General features: G+C 35.0%; 3 protein-coding genes across 4 annotated transcripts; 1 reads left to right on the top strand and 2 right to left on the bottom strand.

Moving 5' to 3' along the window:
* Positions 1-2,879: 2,879 nt before the first annotated feature.
* Positions 2,880-6,831, top strand: LOC103853960 (phosphate transporter PHO1 homolog 5). Of its 2 annotated transcripts, none has more exons than XM_009130854.3 (9): positions 2,880-3,701; positions 4,212-4,621; positions 4,691-4,762; positions 4,837-4,966; positions 5,058-5,178; positions 5,262-5,520; positions 5,590-5,889; positions 5,964-6,251; positions 6,338-6,831. In XM_009130854.3, the coding sequence occupies exons 1-9, from the start codon at positions 3,074-3,076 to the stop codon at positions 6,572-6,574; spliced, it is 2,445 nt and encodes an 814-aa protein (XP_009129102.2). In that variant the 5' UTR covers positions 2,880-3,073; the 3' UTR covers positions 6,575-6,831. The 2 variants fall into 2 exon arrangements, with proteins under 2 accessions (XP_009129102.2, XP_033139830.1); XM_033283939.1 differs by having other exon boundaries at positions 3,469-3,705.
* Positions 6,636-10,709, bottom strand: LOC117131712 (protein SHORT ROOT IN SALT MEDIUM 1-like). Its single transcript, XM_033283989.1, has 8 exons — positions 9,972-10,709; positions 9,067-9,159; positions 8,926-8,981; positions 8,608-8,755; positions 7,509-8,491; positions 7,387-7,410; positions 7,236-7,298; positions 6,636-6,917 (listed from the first exon to the last, which is right to left on the bottom strand). The coding sequence occupies exons 5-8, from the start codon at positions 7,869-7,871 to the stop codon at positions 6,891-6,893; spliced, it is 477 nt and encodes a 158-aa protein (XP_033139880.1). The 5' UTR covers positions 7,872-8,491; positions 8,608-8,755; positions 8,926-8,981; positions 9,067-9,159; positions 9,972-10,709; the 3' UTR covers positions 6,636-6,890.
* Positions 10,710-10,944: 235 nt separating this feature from the next.
* On the bottom strand, positions 10,945-13,623 carry LOC103853961 (signal peptide peptidase). The gene is made up of 11 exons (XM_009130855.3): positions 13,419-13,623; positions 13,047-13,162; positions 12,822-12,973; positions 12,648-12,733; positions 12,303-12,430; positions 12,116-12,166; positions 11,942-12,028; positions 11,774-11,843; positions 11,545-11,681; positions 11,366-11,443; positions 10,945-11,273 (listed from the first exon to the last, which is right to left on the bottom strand). The coding sequence occupies exons 1-11, from the start codon at positions 13,456-13,458 to the stop codon at positions 11,187-11,189; spliced, it is 1,032 nt and encodes a 343-aa protein (XP_009129103.1). The 5' UTR covers positions 13,459-13,623; the 3' UTR covers positions 10,945-11,186.
* Between the last annotated feature and the right edge of the window lie 240 nt (positions 13,624-13,863).

Here is a 13,863-nt window from a genome sequence, read left to right as displayed (position 1 = left end):
TTATATTTTAAATATTTATCATATTTTAATTTTTTTTATAAACACAACAATCAAATAGTTTACATGCTGTAAAAAATTGTAACCCATGTCCGATACTAAACTTTCGAGAAATATTGATCTATTGATATGTTTGAGTAATATTTCTTTTAACATGAAATTGTTTTTCAAATGTAATAAGAATTTAAATATTTTGATTAGATATGACATATGAGGCATATGGTGAGATTTAAATACGTTAGAAAAGAATTTTTGGTTATAAATATTAAACAATGTTTTATAAGTAATTCAAAGATATTTAAATTTTAAAGTTTTTTTTAAAAAATTATTAATAGTAACTGAAATGGTTAAACATATGTTTTAGAATTTTTTAAAATATATTTAATCTTAGGCGAGATTTAATTATATTAAAAAAAATATTTAGTTACAAATATTTCATATTGTTCTATAAGTAGTTTAAAGATATTTAAATCTTAGCATATATAGATTTTATTGTTCAAAATAATTAATGGTAAGTTAAACATATATTTTAGGAATATTCATCATATTGTTTAATATCAAATTTAAACTTGAATTTTGTTCAAAAATAATTAATGGTAACATTATCCAAGTTTAATATTGTTAAAATCGATTTTAAATTTGAATATTCCCAAAAATTAGCTAATTTGTTTTAGGAAATATATTAAATACAAAAATTAAGCTAAATTTGATTTAGGAAAAGAAAATGATTACTTAAAATAAATTCATTTAATTACTTTATTGGCATACCATTGTAAATAAGTAGGAAAACTTAGGGGTATTTTATAATTGTACTCCTCTTTTAATAGATTAGAAGATTAGATATTCAATATTTTTAATTACCTTTATCGGCTAACCTATAATTAAATGTAAATCATCTATTGTTAGTAAAGAACAAATAATTTAATATGAAGTCAAATTTTTGTCTAAATAACGGTAGTATTAAAGAAGGAATATCATTTTATTTTAATTTCCTATTATAGATTATATTATAATTTAATGTATATCAAATATTGTTTTAAAATATTCTATAGTTTGTAAAATATTTTTTTAATATTTTCTGTTTATGTGGTAGTATTAGTCTATTAAAAAAGGGATATTCAATTATTTATTTCTTATTATTGATTATCCTATAATTTAATGTATATCATATATGATATGTAAAATTAAATAATTTAATTAATTGATCATAATCTCTTTTCGTTTATGTTTTTGTATTAAAAGCTGAATATTTGGATTTTTCATTTTTTATATTTGATTTTTTAAAACTTTAAAACTATAATATATAGTTAGTGAAGAATACATATTAGAACAAAAAATATATGTATATCTATTAGTTAAGATTGTTTCAAAAAAAAAATCTATTAGTTAAGATAAGATATTTAGCTTTGTTACTATAAATTAGCTCAAACAATTAGGATGTTGTTAAAATATGAATATTCGGTTGCAGTTATCGATAGATTTAATTTAATAAATTGGAAGGAATATGGAGATTGTGTTAGTAATATTGATATCATTTGGTTAATTTTATACCTAAAAATAGGAATTATATTTCAATTTTCTTTTGATTGTAGGTATCTATAATTGATTGAGTATAACGTTTCAAATATTTTATTTTAGTTATATTTTGTTAAAATTAGTAATATAATAATCGTGGTTATAGAAATCATAGTTTCAGTATATGATTTGACATGATTCACAAAAACCCAGATTTTTATTCAAGATTTGAAATCTATACAAACCGACATAACAGTTTATTTAATGATATACATTAAAAAAAACTTAACTTGATAAAGAGTTTTTTATTATTTTCTTATATTAATATCTAATCTGGAGAATAAGCATATGATTTTTGCAAACTTGAGGAATTTTTTTTATTCGAGCACTATGTGACATGTTCAATTCGTGTTGAATTTTGTTGACTAAATTTATGATAATTCTATGGTTTAGGTTTACCACACATAGGTTAATGGTGCAATATAAGACATGGGGATAGATTGGATTTTTGGTGTGTTTTCAAATTTTAAAAAGAGTTATGATTGGCTAAGGAAAGAGATAATGAATGGTTAAATAAGTCAATTAAATATAGGTGGTTTAATGTTATCAATCATGGTTTATGCCAGTGTCATAAACTTATAATATTAAAGGTGAAATAAGAGTTAATTTTAATTCGTACTTCAATTTTAATAGATTAGATGTCTAGCGATAGTCTATCGAACTTTATATCTATTAAGCCTCTTTTAAAAAACAAGCATTTTGGCAATAATTAAACTTTATATCTATTATTAAGCCTCTTTTAAAAAACAAACATTTTTGGCAATAATTAAACACTTAAACCAAAATATATATATAGGAAACTTTTTTTGAGAAAAAATATATCAAAGCTTACATCTATCTTTTGGAAAAAGTTAAACATTTCGTTTGCAAGACTTACAAATCTTTGATTATTTTCCCTACAAGCCCCACCATCAATTTTCTTTCGTTTCATCGATGACCAATTTAATTTATACTATTATAAGATCTAGACGTAATCATATATCTTGTTATATACCGGCAGATTCATTAACTCAAATTAAGACGATTTTCTGTAAAAAGAAACTCATATTGCAACGAGTTACTACTAAAAGCAACTAAAGCCTTATTGTGCAAATTAAAAACACGTAACTATGAAAAAGACTACTCACTCAAAATTTCTAGATTTTAAATTTGGATACTCAGACTGGCATCAACTTTTTTAAAAAAATAATCAGTCGTGCTTGTTTCTATTCGTTTTACACGCGCTTTGGTTACCATTTCTGAACACATTGGTGAATGAAATGGGTTTCATTTTTCAACAAGACTGAAAAGGAAACAATTTAAATTATTCAAAATTAGTACACATGAATACTATTTTATATCAATGATATCAGACAGCTTTTGGGACTTTCTGCGACTTGTCACTGTTTAATACATCCCTATAAGTTCTTTTCCAGTACTACTCTTAACCTCACAAAAAAAAAACAAGAGAGAAAAGAACCAAAAGATTATCTTTCAGACAAGAACAGAAGAGGGAAGAAGAATGAAGTTCGGGAAAGAGTTCTCGTCGCAGATGGTGCCTGAATGGCACGAAACCTACATGGATTACAATTACCTCAAAACCCTTTTAAAAGACATCATCAACTTCAAACACAAAAAGAATCCTCACCACGGTCACGGCCACCACCTCCACCGGAAGTTCACGCTCTACCGAACATTCAGCGGCTTACTCTCAAAGTCGAGACTAAAAAGACATCACCACGGACACGGACACGGGCACGGTGGTGGTCATTTTTCAGATTCAGACGACGACATCGAGGAAGGTTTGAAGTCAGCTCCCATCTTGGTTCACTCGGCGAGTCACGGATACGAGACGACGTTTCTCATGACGGCGGAGGAAGGAGGGGAGTACGAGATGGTGTTTTTCCGGCGACTAGACGACGAGTTCAACAAAGTGGAGAGGTTCTATAAAGAGAAAGTCGAAGAAGTGATGAAAGAAGCTGTGATGCTCAACAAGCAGATGGATGCTTTGATAGCTTTCCGTGTGAAAGTTGAGCATCCTGATGGGTGGCCATGGGAGGAACGTACGGTTGAGATGGCTCAGTTAGCTTCTGACGTCGCTAATTCTGCGGCGGCCGTCGCAGCTTCTACTCCCGCCGGTGCTAGATCCAGTATGTAATATTCTCTCTGTTTCAAGAATAATTTTATATAGTTACAACAAAAAAAAAGAATAATTTTATTTTTATTTTTATACAATTTAAAATAAATATACAATCTCAAAAGTAATACTACTTTCTATTATCATAATTTTAAAGTTCAGTTTATTTAACTAGTAGTTATCTTAATTAATCTGAGAAAAATCATAAACATTCTAAAAATTATATTGAATATATAGAACTATTTTTACAAAAAAAAATATATAGAACTTTATATTTGTGAAACGAAAAACATCTCAAAATTTCAATTTTTGCGGACGGGAAGGAGTCTAACTGAGTGAGTGATGACTATGTGCATTCTCACCGGTTTAATTTCCGGTTTATCCAAAGTATGGGTTGACTAATAATTGATTCCGGTTTTAGCCAGATTGAAATTTAATCTGGTTGGTTATATTTAATGATTAATTCCGGTTTTACCGAACCATTAATGAAATTTGATGATTTAAAACTCCGGTTTGGTTGCAGTGAAACCTGGAGGTCAAGCTCACATGGAGGCAATACAAGAAGGAGGATCTAGCAAAGCTGGTAAGTCCGACGAAGATGAAGATGACGATGATGCGGACAAAGAAGAAGATAAAGATGTGTCCGACGTAGTGACCAGTGACATAAGTAGATTAAAAGCTGCGAGGCCATCTCCTATAGAGGTTCTTGATCGTGTCAAGATGAACCATACGAAGGAAACGCCACGCTCCACCATCAAAAGCGTTCTACAGGTATCGAATACAGAGCTTAAGTTCAGCAGAGATAACCTGAGGAGAGTCGAAGAGAAGCTCAGACGCGCCTTTGTTGAGTTCTACCAGAAGCTTAGGCTGCTAAAGAGCTATAGCTTCTTGAATGTGTTGGCGTTTTCAAAGATACTGAAGAAGTATGATAAGGTAAGAGATTGAGAGTTTTTTAGTTTAGGGCTTACTGAAAACGTGTTCACCAAGCTACTCTTTAAACAGATAACTTCGAGGCATGCTACAAAGTCTTACATGAAGATGGTTGATAACTCCTGCTTTGGAAGCTCTGATGACGTAAGCTCTTTTATTTGATGAAGTTGACTGATACTTCTTAAGACTGATATTCTCTTGCTTCACCATTGTCACAGGTAAATAAACTCATAGAGCGTGTTGAAGCTACCTTCATAAAGCATTTCACCAATGCTAACAGAACAAAAGGAATGAACATCTTGAGACCCAAACCTAAAAGAGAGAGACATCGTATTACATTCTCCACAGGTACAGTATATTCATTATACTTTCCTCTTTCAATCTTTCAGGTTTCTTTGTTTGTGGAAGAAGTTTCTAATTTTAGAAAGTACTTTTTCAGGCTTCTTGGGTGGATGTGTGTTCTCACTAGTAGTGGCTCTATTCGCCATCATACGCACCCGGAACATTCTGCAAGAACAAGGCCAAAAACAGTACATGGACATTATGTTCCCTCTTTACAGGTAAAACCTAATTTAATTTGCTTACTATGTTTATACTAACGATTTGCTTCTCTCTTACACTTTCTTTCTTCTTGTTCTTGCAGCTTGTTTGGGTTCATTGTGCTGCACATACTTATGTATGCTGGAAACATTTACTATTGGAGGCGGTATCGAGTGAACTATTCCTTCATATTTGGGTTCAAGCAAGGATCTGAGCTTGGATACAGACAAGTTCTACTTGTGGGCTTCAGCATTGGAGTTTTGGCACTTCTTTGTGTTATTGCTAATCTTGACATGGAGGTGGACCCTGAAACTCAAGAATACAAACTATTCACCGAACTTCTTCCTCTTCTCCTCCTCATTGTAAGTCCCTAAAATGCAATAAACTCAGCTGCATGAAGATACTAACAGGTTAATGTTTGTGATCTCTAGGTTATGTTTATAGTTCTAGTCTTACCATTCAACTTCTTCTACCGCTCGAGTCGCTTGTTCTTCCTCACATGCCTCTTCCACTGCCTTGCTGCTCCTCTTTACAAGGTAACTTTACCTGATTTCTTGCTGGGAGATCAGTTAACAAGCCAGGTGCAAGCTCTTAGAAGCGTCCAGTTTTACATATGTCACTACGGTTGGGGAGATTTCAGACATAGAACAAACACTTGCACAGAATCAGATGCATACAATTCTTTTCTGTTCATTGTTGCTGCCTTCCCATACGTTTTTCGTCTCCTTCAGGTACAAAAGACTCATCAGACAAAATCTTATTCATTTTCTTCATTCATATAGCTTAGAACCTGATACTTGTGCAGTGCTTGAGACGGCTATTTGAAGAGAAAAACGCAGAACAAGGATACAATGGTCTCAAGTACTTCTTGACTATAATGGCGGTCTGCTTGAGGACAGCTTACAGTGTTGTCGACGAGGAACATAAGTTTGTCTGGAGAATGTTGGCCGGGATAGTCTCAGCTATTGCTGCTATTTTCTGTACTTACTGGGACTTGGTGTTAGACTGGGGTCTTCTAAACAAGACTTCTAAGAACCGTTGGCTCAGGGATAAACTACTTATCCCACAAAAGAAAGTATACTTCATTGCTATGGTGAGCAACTAATAATAAGCCCTTCATCATTTTGAAACCATAAGAGCAAAACTGATTACTAACTCTATAAGAAAAAACTTGTGCAGATCTTGAACGTCTTGCTTAGATTTGCGTGGCTGCAGACCGTGCTGGATTTCAACTTCTCATTTATGCACAGGAACACGATGGTTGCTGTCGTAGCCAGTTTAGAGATTATCCGCCGTGGGATATGGAACTTCTTCAGGTTAGAGAACGAGCATTTGAACAATGTGGGGAAGTACAGAGCATTCAAGACGGTTCCATTACCGTTCAACTACGAAGAGGATGATGACAAAGACAACTAGTTTGTTCTATCTCTTGTCTTAAATTATGTAAAGGCAGATATACGTTTTTTGAGGGGCAGAAGGTAGATAATCGTCATTAAGCAATGTACTCTGTATTTCTCGTTTTGAGTTCTTTAGTACCACCACAAGTTAGTTTCTTATGTAATAGAGAGGAGAAAAAAGATGCATAACAGAAAAGCTCTTGTGGAAATGTACCTTTTGGATATGACAAGTGTTTCGTCTACATTTGGATATGTAGCTCCAAGGTCTTGGAGGTTTATAAGCCTTGGATACTTTATAAACCTGAGAACCGTACAGCTCCTGATGCTGCGTTTGATCATATGATGTAATGTGCTTTTGACATCTGCTCAAATTAGATTAAAAGCAAGAATCTTTATCACCAAAATTTCAGTTTATTCATATAGTTGCAAGTGAACACGTGAAGAAAAACATTTCTCAAGAAGTTCCAAAGAATAAAACACTAAGAAACAAGAACTTCATTGACTATATAGTCTCTAACTCTCTATAAAGACAACCTAACAAGCTTATTGTATAGAATTCGATCATCTCTTCCTGTGTTGCTCTCTAGCAAAGCACAACGATCAAAAAGATACGGAAACAGTTTTACTCAATTCTGTAATTACATGATTGACAAACTCATGTTAGGAGAAATCTGTTTCACCTTGACTTCTCGGTGAGATATGAATTTTCCCAAGCTGTGAATAGTTATTCTCATATCTTCAACCTGAGAAAACAAAAAAAAACATTATTGCAAATTCGTTCTGAGAGATAATGAGATGACAGTTTAAAGACGAGTTCAAGCTTCTTCTTACCCTAACATAAGAAAGTGAACGCAACTGCTAAAAGAAAGAACCTTAAATGAGTCAAAGCTGCAAAAGACGATAATAGCTATTACCAAATGTAACATGAAACCTCTAAGTTATTGTCCCCCTACTTTAGAATCTTTGTTCCGTTTGAGTTGTAGAATAAATCCAGGCCGAGGAGGTTCCTCTTCTTTCTTTTCTTCTGGAGATTTCATCTCATTACTACCTGAATCAGGGGTTTTCTTCCCCGCCTCCACTACCTTTTTCTCATCATCATCTCCATGTACCTTCGAGTCACTGTCCATGCTCTTGTCTACTTCAGCAACCTTCTTTTTAGCCACCTTTTTAACGATTCTTTTCTTTACAATTGTCTTTGAAGGGGTCTGCTCATTAGCATTAGCAGCAGGATCTGAGCTCTCACCTTTTTGAGCTCCAACAATAATTTCTGAGCCCTTCTCTTCGTTTTCTGCGGGTCTCGCAAACACCCTTCTCATCGTTGACAGGCGTTTTAACAACTCTTTTAATAATCTTTTTCACCGTTTCTTAGTTCCAGATGCCTGAGCGCTAGACGGGTCTCCCGAGGTCTTTTTCTCTGCATCCTTGGCTACTTTGCCAGCAAGAGCTTTCTTGTGTGCCAACCATTGGGTTTTCCAAGCATCAAATGAAGGAAGACATTCTGATAAATCAGGGACAAACAATACAGTGATCTTGATGAAATAAAGCAGTCACTACCGTCACATATCCACTTGTCCAACATCTCAATGCACCCTTAAACTAAGAGAGGTAAAACATACCTCAAGAAATGGATTCCAGTGACGACAGTTGCTAAGATCAAGATGTAGCTTATCCTTTGTGTGGCTCAGACAATGAACAAAAGGCAACAAAAAGCGTACAAGGGAAGAAACACACCTCAGCATTGTCTTGATTAAGGAAGACTGATCAACTGATGGGTCAATGCCGTCTGTGGGATCCCAGGGACCACCAGTCGCCATGAAAGAACGATCTTTTTCAAGAACCCCAAATTTTAATATGTTGCATATATGAGGTATTCAAATAGTTTATCTGAAGCAAGATCTTCCCAAGCAGTCCTGCTCAGCCCACTCATCAAAATCATCTGAACAACAGAGAAACACATTACACATGAGCCAATTTCTTTTTCAATACAATCAGAATCAGTACCAGTGGTGATAAATTGTGCAATGACACACTCAAAGAGGTAGAAGACCATACAAAGCAAAAACACGAAGTAATCTTGTCTGATGAGAAAATATTAATTCCAAACAGTCATGCCTCCAGTTTGCACAGCTAAAGACTTTGTGGGCGTATATTTCACATAAACTCCACCATCTTCAGTGTAATCATGCTCAAAACTGCCGTCCTCAACAAAAGACTTTAGCTAAATATATACAATAAAGCAAAAGTGAATCCACAAATTTCGCTCTAATATACTGACTCGGGTAGGGAACAAAAACTCCAGAACTTATGATCTATTTAAACTGCTTGAGCAGGGTTAAATAAATCATAAATGAGAAAGCAGAAATAATTCACCTCACAGCAGTATGCATCGAAAGTGAAAGCTTTTGTTTCGGCCAGTTCACTACAACCTGAAATGCATATATTGAGGTTTACGATCATTTAGTGCTCCACTGAGGGTTAAGAAAAATAATTGAGAGATAGAGAAGCAGATACCTTGGAAAACTCAGAGGGCACAAAAAGCCTTGGGGGTCTTTTATCTAGTGCCAAGTAATCCTTCTCCATGTCAACCAATCGCGAGGATAAAACCTACAAACAAGTCACACAATCACCAAATAGAGAATTATGCACACTGGCCATAAACATTGCGGTAACTCTGCAATTTTCATTCCTGTCACCATAAGGTGTCTTATCAACGAATATATAAAGCATTTATTGTTTTTTATCCTTGTAAACTTTTCCAAGCTTCCTTCAGTTCAAAGTCCCAAAGACAAAAAAAACTCATCGCAATTAGGGAAATTAACTAGAGACCACAAACCATATATCAGGGTGCATATTTTCCCTCCAAAATGCTACCAAACTCAGGACAACATATAGCAGGATAGTGCAACGAGATATTTGTCACAGCAAGTTCAAAAAGCAGGTAAAATGATACCACAAGGTGGCAAGAGGAAGTAGAATAACCCACATAAGATACCAATTTTCTTCAAACGTTATTGCAAGTTTCTATAGAAAGGTCTTGGGAAAACATAGCTTCCGTACCGAACAAAAAAATAATACAGATCACACCGGTACTAGAAATGAAACTATTTCTAAACCTAAGCTCTATGCTATGAACAGTTGATCCTACAGAAGAATGTATCATCAAGAAAGAATATACCTGACATGTCCATCAACAGCAGAGGTATGGAGCGATGGAATGAATAACTGTTGTCAACGGAGGAGTGAGGCTTGGTCATACTGTACAAATCAGTCTGCCAAATCATCATAATAACCAGTATCATGCAAACTGTAACACAACAAACTATTGATACAGAGACAATGAAGTGAGGGGTTAACTTGAATCAAATTTAGTAATAATAAAGATGGGATTTTGAAGCGTAAAGATTTGATCATCTTACATTCTGAGGATAACCCGATTGCGATCCCTGCGGCTGTTGTCCGTAGCCACCGCTCCCTCTCTTGACGGATACATGTCTTCTCTGATTGCAATTGCAATGAGTTAGTGAGCAATTGAATCACGAAAACTGAGCAGAAGATTGATTTTGTTTTCTTCGCGTAGTGGGAGAGAGAGAAGGCGTTACCCAATTTGGGGGGGATTGAAGAAGAAGAAGAAGAAACCCTAGGAATAGAGATGGAGGGAGAGGATGGTTGTGAAAGATTCGGAGCCTTGGGAGTGTCTCTAAAAGTAAACAAGAAGACCGTTGCTGTTAGTTTTTAATATAAAGGACGCGGCGCATTATAGCAAAAGCCTTAATGGGCTTTCATTTTTGCGCTTTCAGTACCTAGGCCTCATTGTTTAAATATAGAGTTATCAAATGACAAACAAGGAAATAATTATGGATATATTTCTATCTATATGACTAATATTTTTTCTTGAAATTATTTCATATTTTGTAATTCAATATCCATGTTTTTCAATCTTGTACAAACAATAACATTATGGAAATTTTTAAGTTTTTATGCAATTGACAATCTATGATTGTCCTGATAGTAACCTGGTCTGTAGTCTTGTGACTTGTCAAGTCATTTTGGTCTTAAGAGGCAAGCTGAGATACAAAGGTAAAAGACTCGATCAGGATACCAGAATCTTGTTTGCTTATGTGACCAATCTCGTGTTAGTGCTTCGAGTCATATAGATGTAAATCGATGAAAGAACACATGGACATTCTGTTTTGCCTATTGAATGGCTCAATGTCTTGGAAACCACTTTACAAAGTGTTACACAGCATATGCTATTGGATGGTAATCTTTCATCGACTTAGCATCATCATGATTTGTAACTAGAGAGAGATACGGAAGTTGCCTATGCACTTCTTCTGGCATAAGTTCACGTTGAAGATTTAACAGCTTCCTATCAACAAAATTAACATTGGACGAAAAAAGAAACAAGTCAAAAGGAAACCTGTTGTAACTTGTATTAACTTACATTAGTCTTTGCGAAAATATATTTGAAAATCTAAATAGAACAAAAAAAAGAAGGGTGAACTATCTTGAAGGGACTGATGATAACTGGAAACAAAAACTGTTTTCCTTCCGTTTCCATACATATAAAACACACATTCATGTGTATAAATACTTTTCTCCTCGCTGCCCCTTCTTTCTCCACCATTTCTTCATTCTGCATGACTTTTATTAACCTCTCCCTCACTACTCTTCGATTCCTCCTCAGTACTCTTCGATGATTCATCAAACGCCATCAACTGCAAAGAAAAAGAAACCCATAAGCATTTAACTAAAGCTGTGATTGTGTTTGCGTTTGAAACAGTTAAAACGAAAGGAAGAGAAAACAAACCGGTTTGATGTCACCGTTCCAAATGCAGTGAGAAGCTAAGAACCCAATGACGGCTGGGACAATGTATAACAAAGCAGGCTGAAACAGAGGCAAACACACACACACACCAAAACCCATCAGAAAAACTCCACAAAAATAATGAGATGTCGTCAACAGTAAAGACACAATCAAAAACAGACCTGTGCTGCTTGAAACCAGTTCATGACTACAATGGTGAGGACAACTCCAGCAACGTATCCCACAAATGCACTTGTGAAGTACTGTGGTTTGCTGCGTCTTGACACATCAAATCTCAGAGCCAGTGCAACGAAAATACCTAAAGAAAAACAAACACTAATGTCTCACATTCATACGATATCCAAAAGAATATTGAGTCTAGCATTATCAATTGGCCTTAAGGGGACATACCAGGAATGACAATATCACCAAGTCCAAGCATAGAGTAGGGTCTTAGAGCATCACCCGTAGGGAATAAAAGCTTACAAGAAATTACAAAAAATGAAATTCTTTTAAAAATTACTAACAACAAATCAAATTAATTCTGTTTTATGTACTTTCTGAGACATTCTTACTAACCTTTATCGGAGCATCAAAGGATTTGGCAACACTAACCATCACTGGGGTAAAGAAAACCCAGAAAATATCATAGAAAAACAGTCCTACCTGCAAGTCAAGTATAAACAAAAAAATATCAATAATTTACAAGAAAACAATCATTCATAAGATGCAGGTAAGATATTTCATTCTTACCAAAAGGATGGCACCAGTCTTGAATGATCCAAGAGAGAGCATCTCAATTCCCTGTATCGACCGCATCGTTAATTACAAAAAAACAAACAGACAACACTAATGCCAGTTCAAAGAAAGTTGTTGATAATGGAGCCACATAGTTTACTGTACTATTATATTGTATTCCTCAGAATGAAAAGGAGGTAACCTGAATGCAGAAGGAAAGGCCGAGGATATTGTTAGCCAGCCAATGTTTTTTCCAAGCATACCATGCGCAGAAGAAAGTTCCAGGGATTCCCGCAATAACTTGTGACTTTGTGAACTCTACCTCCACAGCTGTTTAAGACAAAAAGTGTCAGAAATTCGTAAGAAAAAGCATAACTCTCTCTGCATCACACAAGCAAATTTCAACCAAAACAATAACTGGATAGTGTAAAAACACACAGATTTACAAAGTAGGCAAACTTCAAAAGAGCATGGAAGATCATTACGCCAACCAAAACCACATCCAGATAATAAACAAGAGCGATGATAGTCAATTTTCGTTACGTACATTTGAAATAAGGAAAGCGCCAGACGATAAGATTATCATTCCATGGTTTTGGCAGAAACCTGCTGATGGCAGGCAACAACGTCGCCCTGCAGAACACAACACATAACTGTATATCAAGAAACTTGACAAAAGAGAAAACAACAAAGCAGATGCATGATTTAGATCAAGACATACGAAAGAGCGACGATCCCAAGAACAAAGAAGTAAGCAGTGAGCACGGCATTAACCAAGTCCTTAGAGAGAAACTTGAACAACAAGAAAAGCGAGAGAAGCATAGCACTCCCAACCAACGGGAAACGCATAGCATGTTCTTTCGACATCGTCTCCTACAATCATTCCAAACAAAAACAATCCAGATCAAATCAGGAAAAGGGTTTCACTAAAAACTGATCTTCTCACCGTTGGGGGAGAATCCTTCACAGAACGAAAGCAACCCACGTAAACAGTGAGACATGCCGTAAGAACAACGTTCAAGTTCGGGTTCACATTCACAACGAGTGGTGCCACTGTCAAACCTGAAACCAAACACAAACACAAACACAAACAAAAAAAAAAACTCAACTTTATAAACAATCAATCAAACCCATTAACTCTAAACCCTAAAGGAAACCAAACATGATCAGAACCAATTAAACCGAAAGGTTCAAACTTTTCGTAACCTAACATTCGGAATCACCAAAGGAGACAATCAAATCATCGTGAATCGATCGGAATTAAAAAAAAAAACCACAAAGGGGTCATCGAGCAAGTGAAATTGTATAGAAGGAGAACCTGCGAGAGCGAGATTGGCGATTCTCTCACAATTCTTCATGGTTCAATCCTTTGTTTCTGTCAAGAGAGATCCAGTGGGGTCAAGTGATAAAAATTCAACCAGATCTGTTAAAAATACTAATTAAAATAAAATTAAAATGGTGAAGAGAGAAGAAGAGAGAGAGTTGGGGAAAGAAAGTTAAGACACGACGACTATAAAGGTCACTGGCTGTGACCTAGTTATGTGACAGACGTATGTTATTGGTGACATCAACTTATGTTACATCAGCCGCGTGTTATTATTGGTCAATTAGTGACATTCATCGTCACTATGTGTATTTATTTTCTTCTGTTTTCAACTATGGAAAGTAAGTAAATGGTAACAGATATTTTTCTAAGCTTCAACGGAAGACTATCATGTAAACATTAAACCGAACTGAACCGGGTATGAATTACAAATCCCATT

This window comes from Brassica rapa, chromosome A02 (assembly GCF_000309985.2).
Source record: "Brassica rapa cultivar Chiifu-401-42 chromosome A02, CAAS_Brap_v3.01, whole genome shotgun sequence".
NCBI lineage: Eukaryota > Viridiplantae > Streptophyta > Magnoliopsida > Brassicales > Brassicaceae > Brassica > Brassica rapa.
This window is presented reverse-complemented; position numbering and strand designations above follow the sequence as displayed.

Bases quoted from the DNA above. Each gene is read 5' to 3' on its own strand.
- LOC103853960 (XM_009130854.3), top strand. From the start codon at position 3,074: ATGAAGTTCGGGAAAGAGTTCTCGTCGCAGATGGTGCCTGAATGGCAC. The intron at 5,521-5,589 runs GTAAGTCCCTAA...TGTGATCTCTAG, and splicing joins TTCCTCTTCTCCTCCTCATT to GTTATGTTTATAGTTCTAGT. The intron at 5,890-5,963 runs GTACAAAAGACT...ATACTTGTGCAG, and splicing joins ACGTTTTTCGTCTCCTTCAG to TGCTTGAGACGGCTATTTGA.
- LOC117131712 (XM_033283989.1), bottom strand. From the start codon at position 7,871: ATGAGAAGGGTGTTTGCGAGACCCGCAGAAAACGAAGAGAAGGGCTCA. The intron at 7,299-7,386 runs GTAAGAAGAAGC...TTGTTTTCTCAG, and splicing joins GTTCACTTTCTTATGTTAGG to GTTGAAGATATGAGAATAAC. The intron at 6,918-7,235 runs GTGAAACAGATT...TAATTTGAGCAG, and splicing joins TATCTCACCGAGAAGTCAAG to ATGTCAAAAGCACATTACAT.
- LOC103853961 (XM_009130855.3), bottom strand. From the start codon at position 13,458: ATGAAGAATTGTGAGAGAATCGCCAATCTCGCTCTCGCAG. The intron at 12,974-13,046 runs GTGAGAAGATCA...GAATGATTGTAG, and splicing joins TGAAGGATTCTCCCCCAACG to GAGACGATGTCGAAAGAACA. The intron at 12,167-12,302 runs GTTACCTCCTTT...CGGTCGATACAG, and splicing joins GCCTTTCCTTCTGCATTCAG to GGAATTGAGATGCTCTCTCT.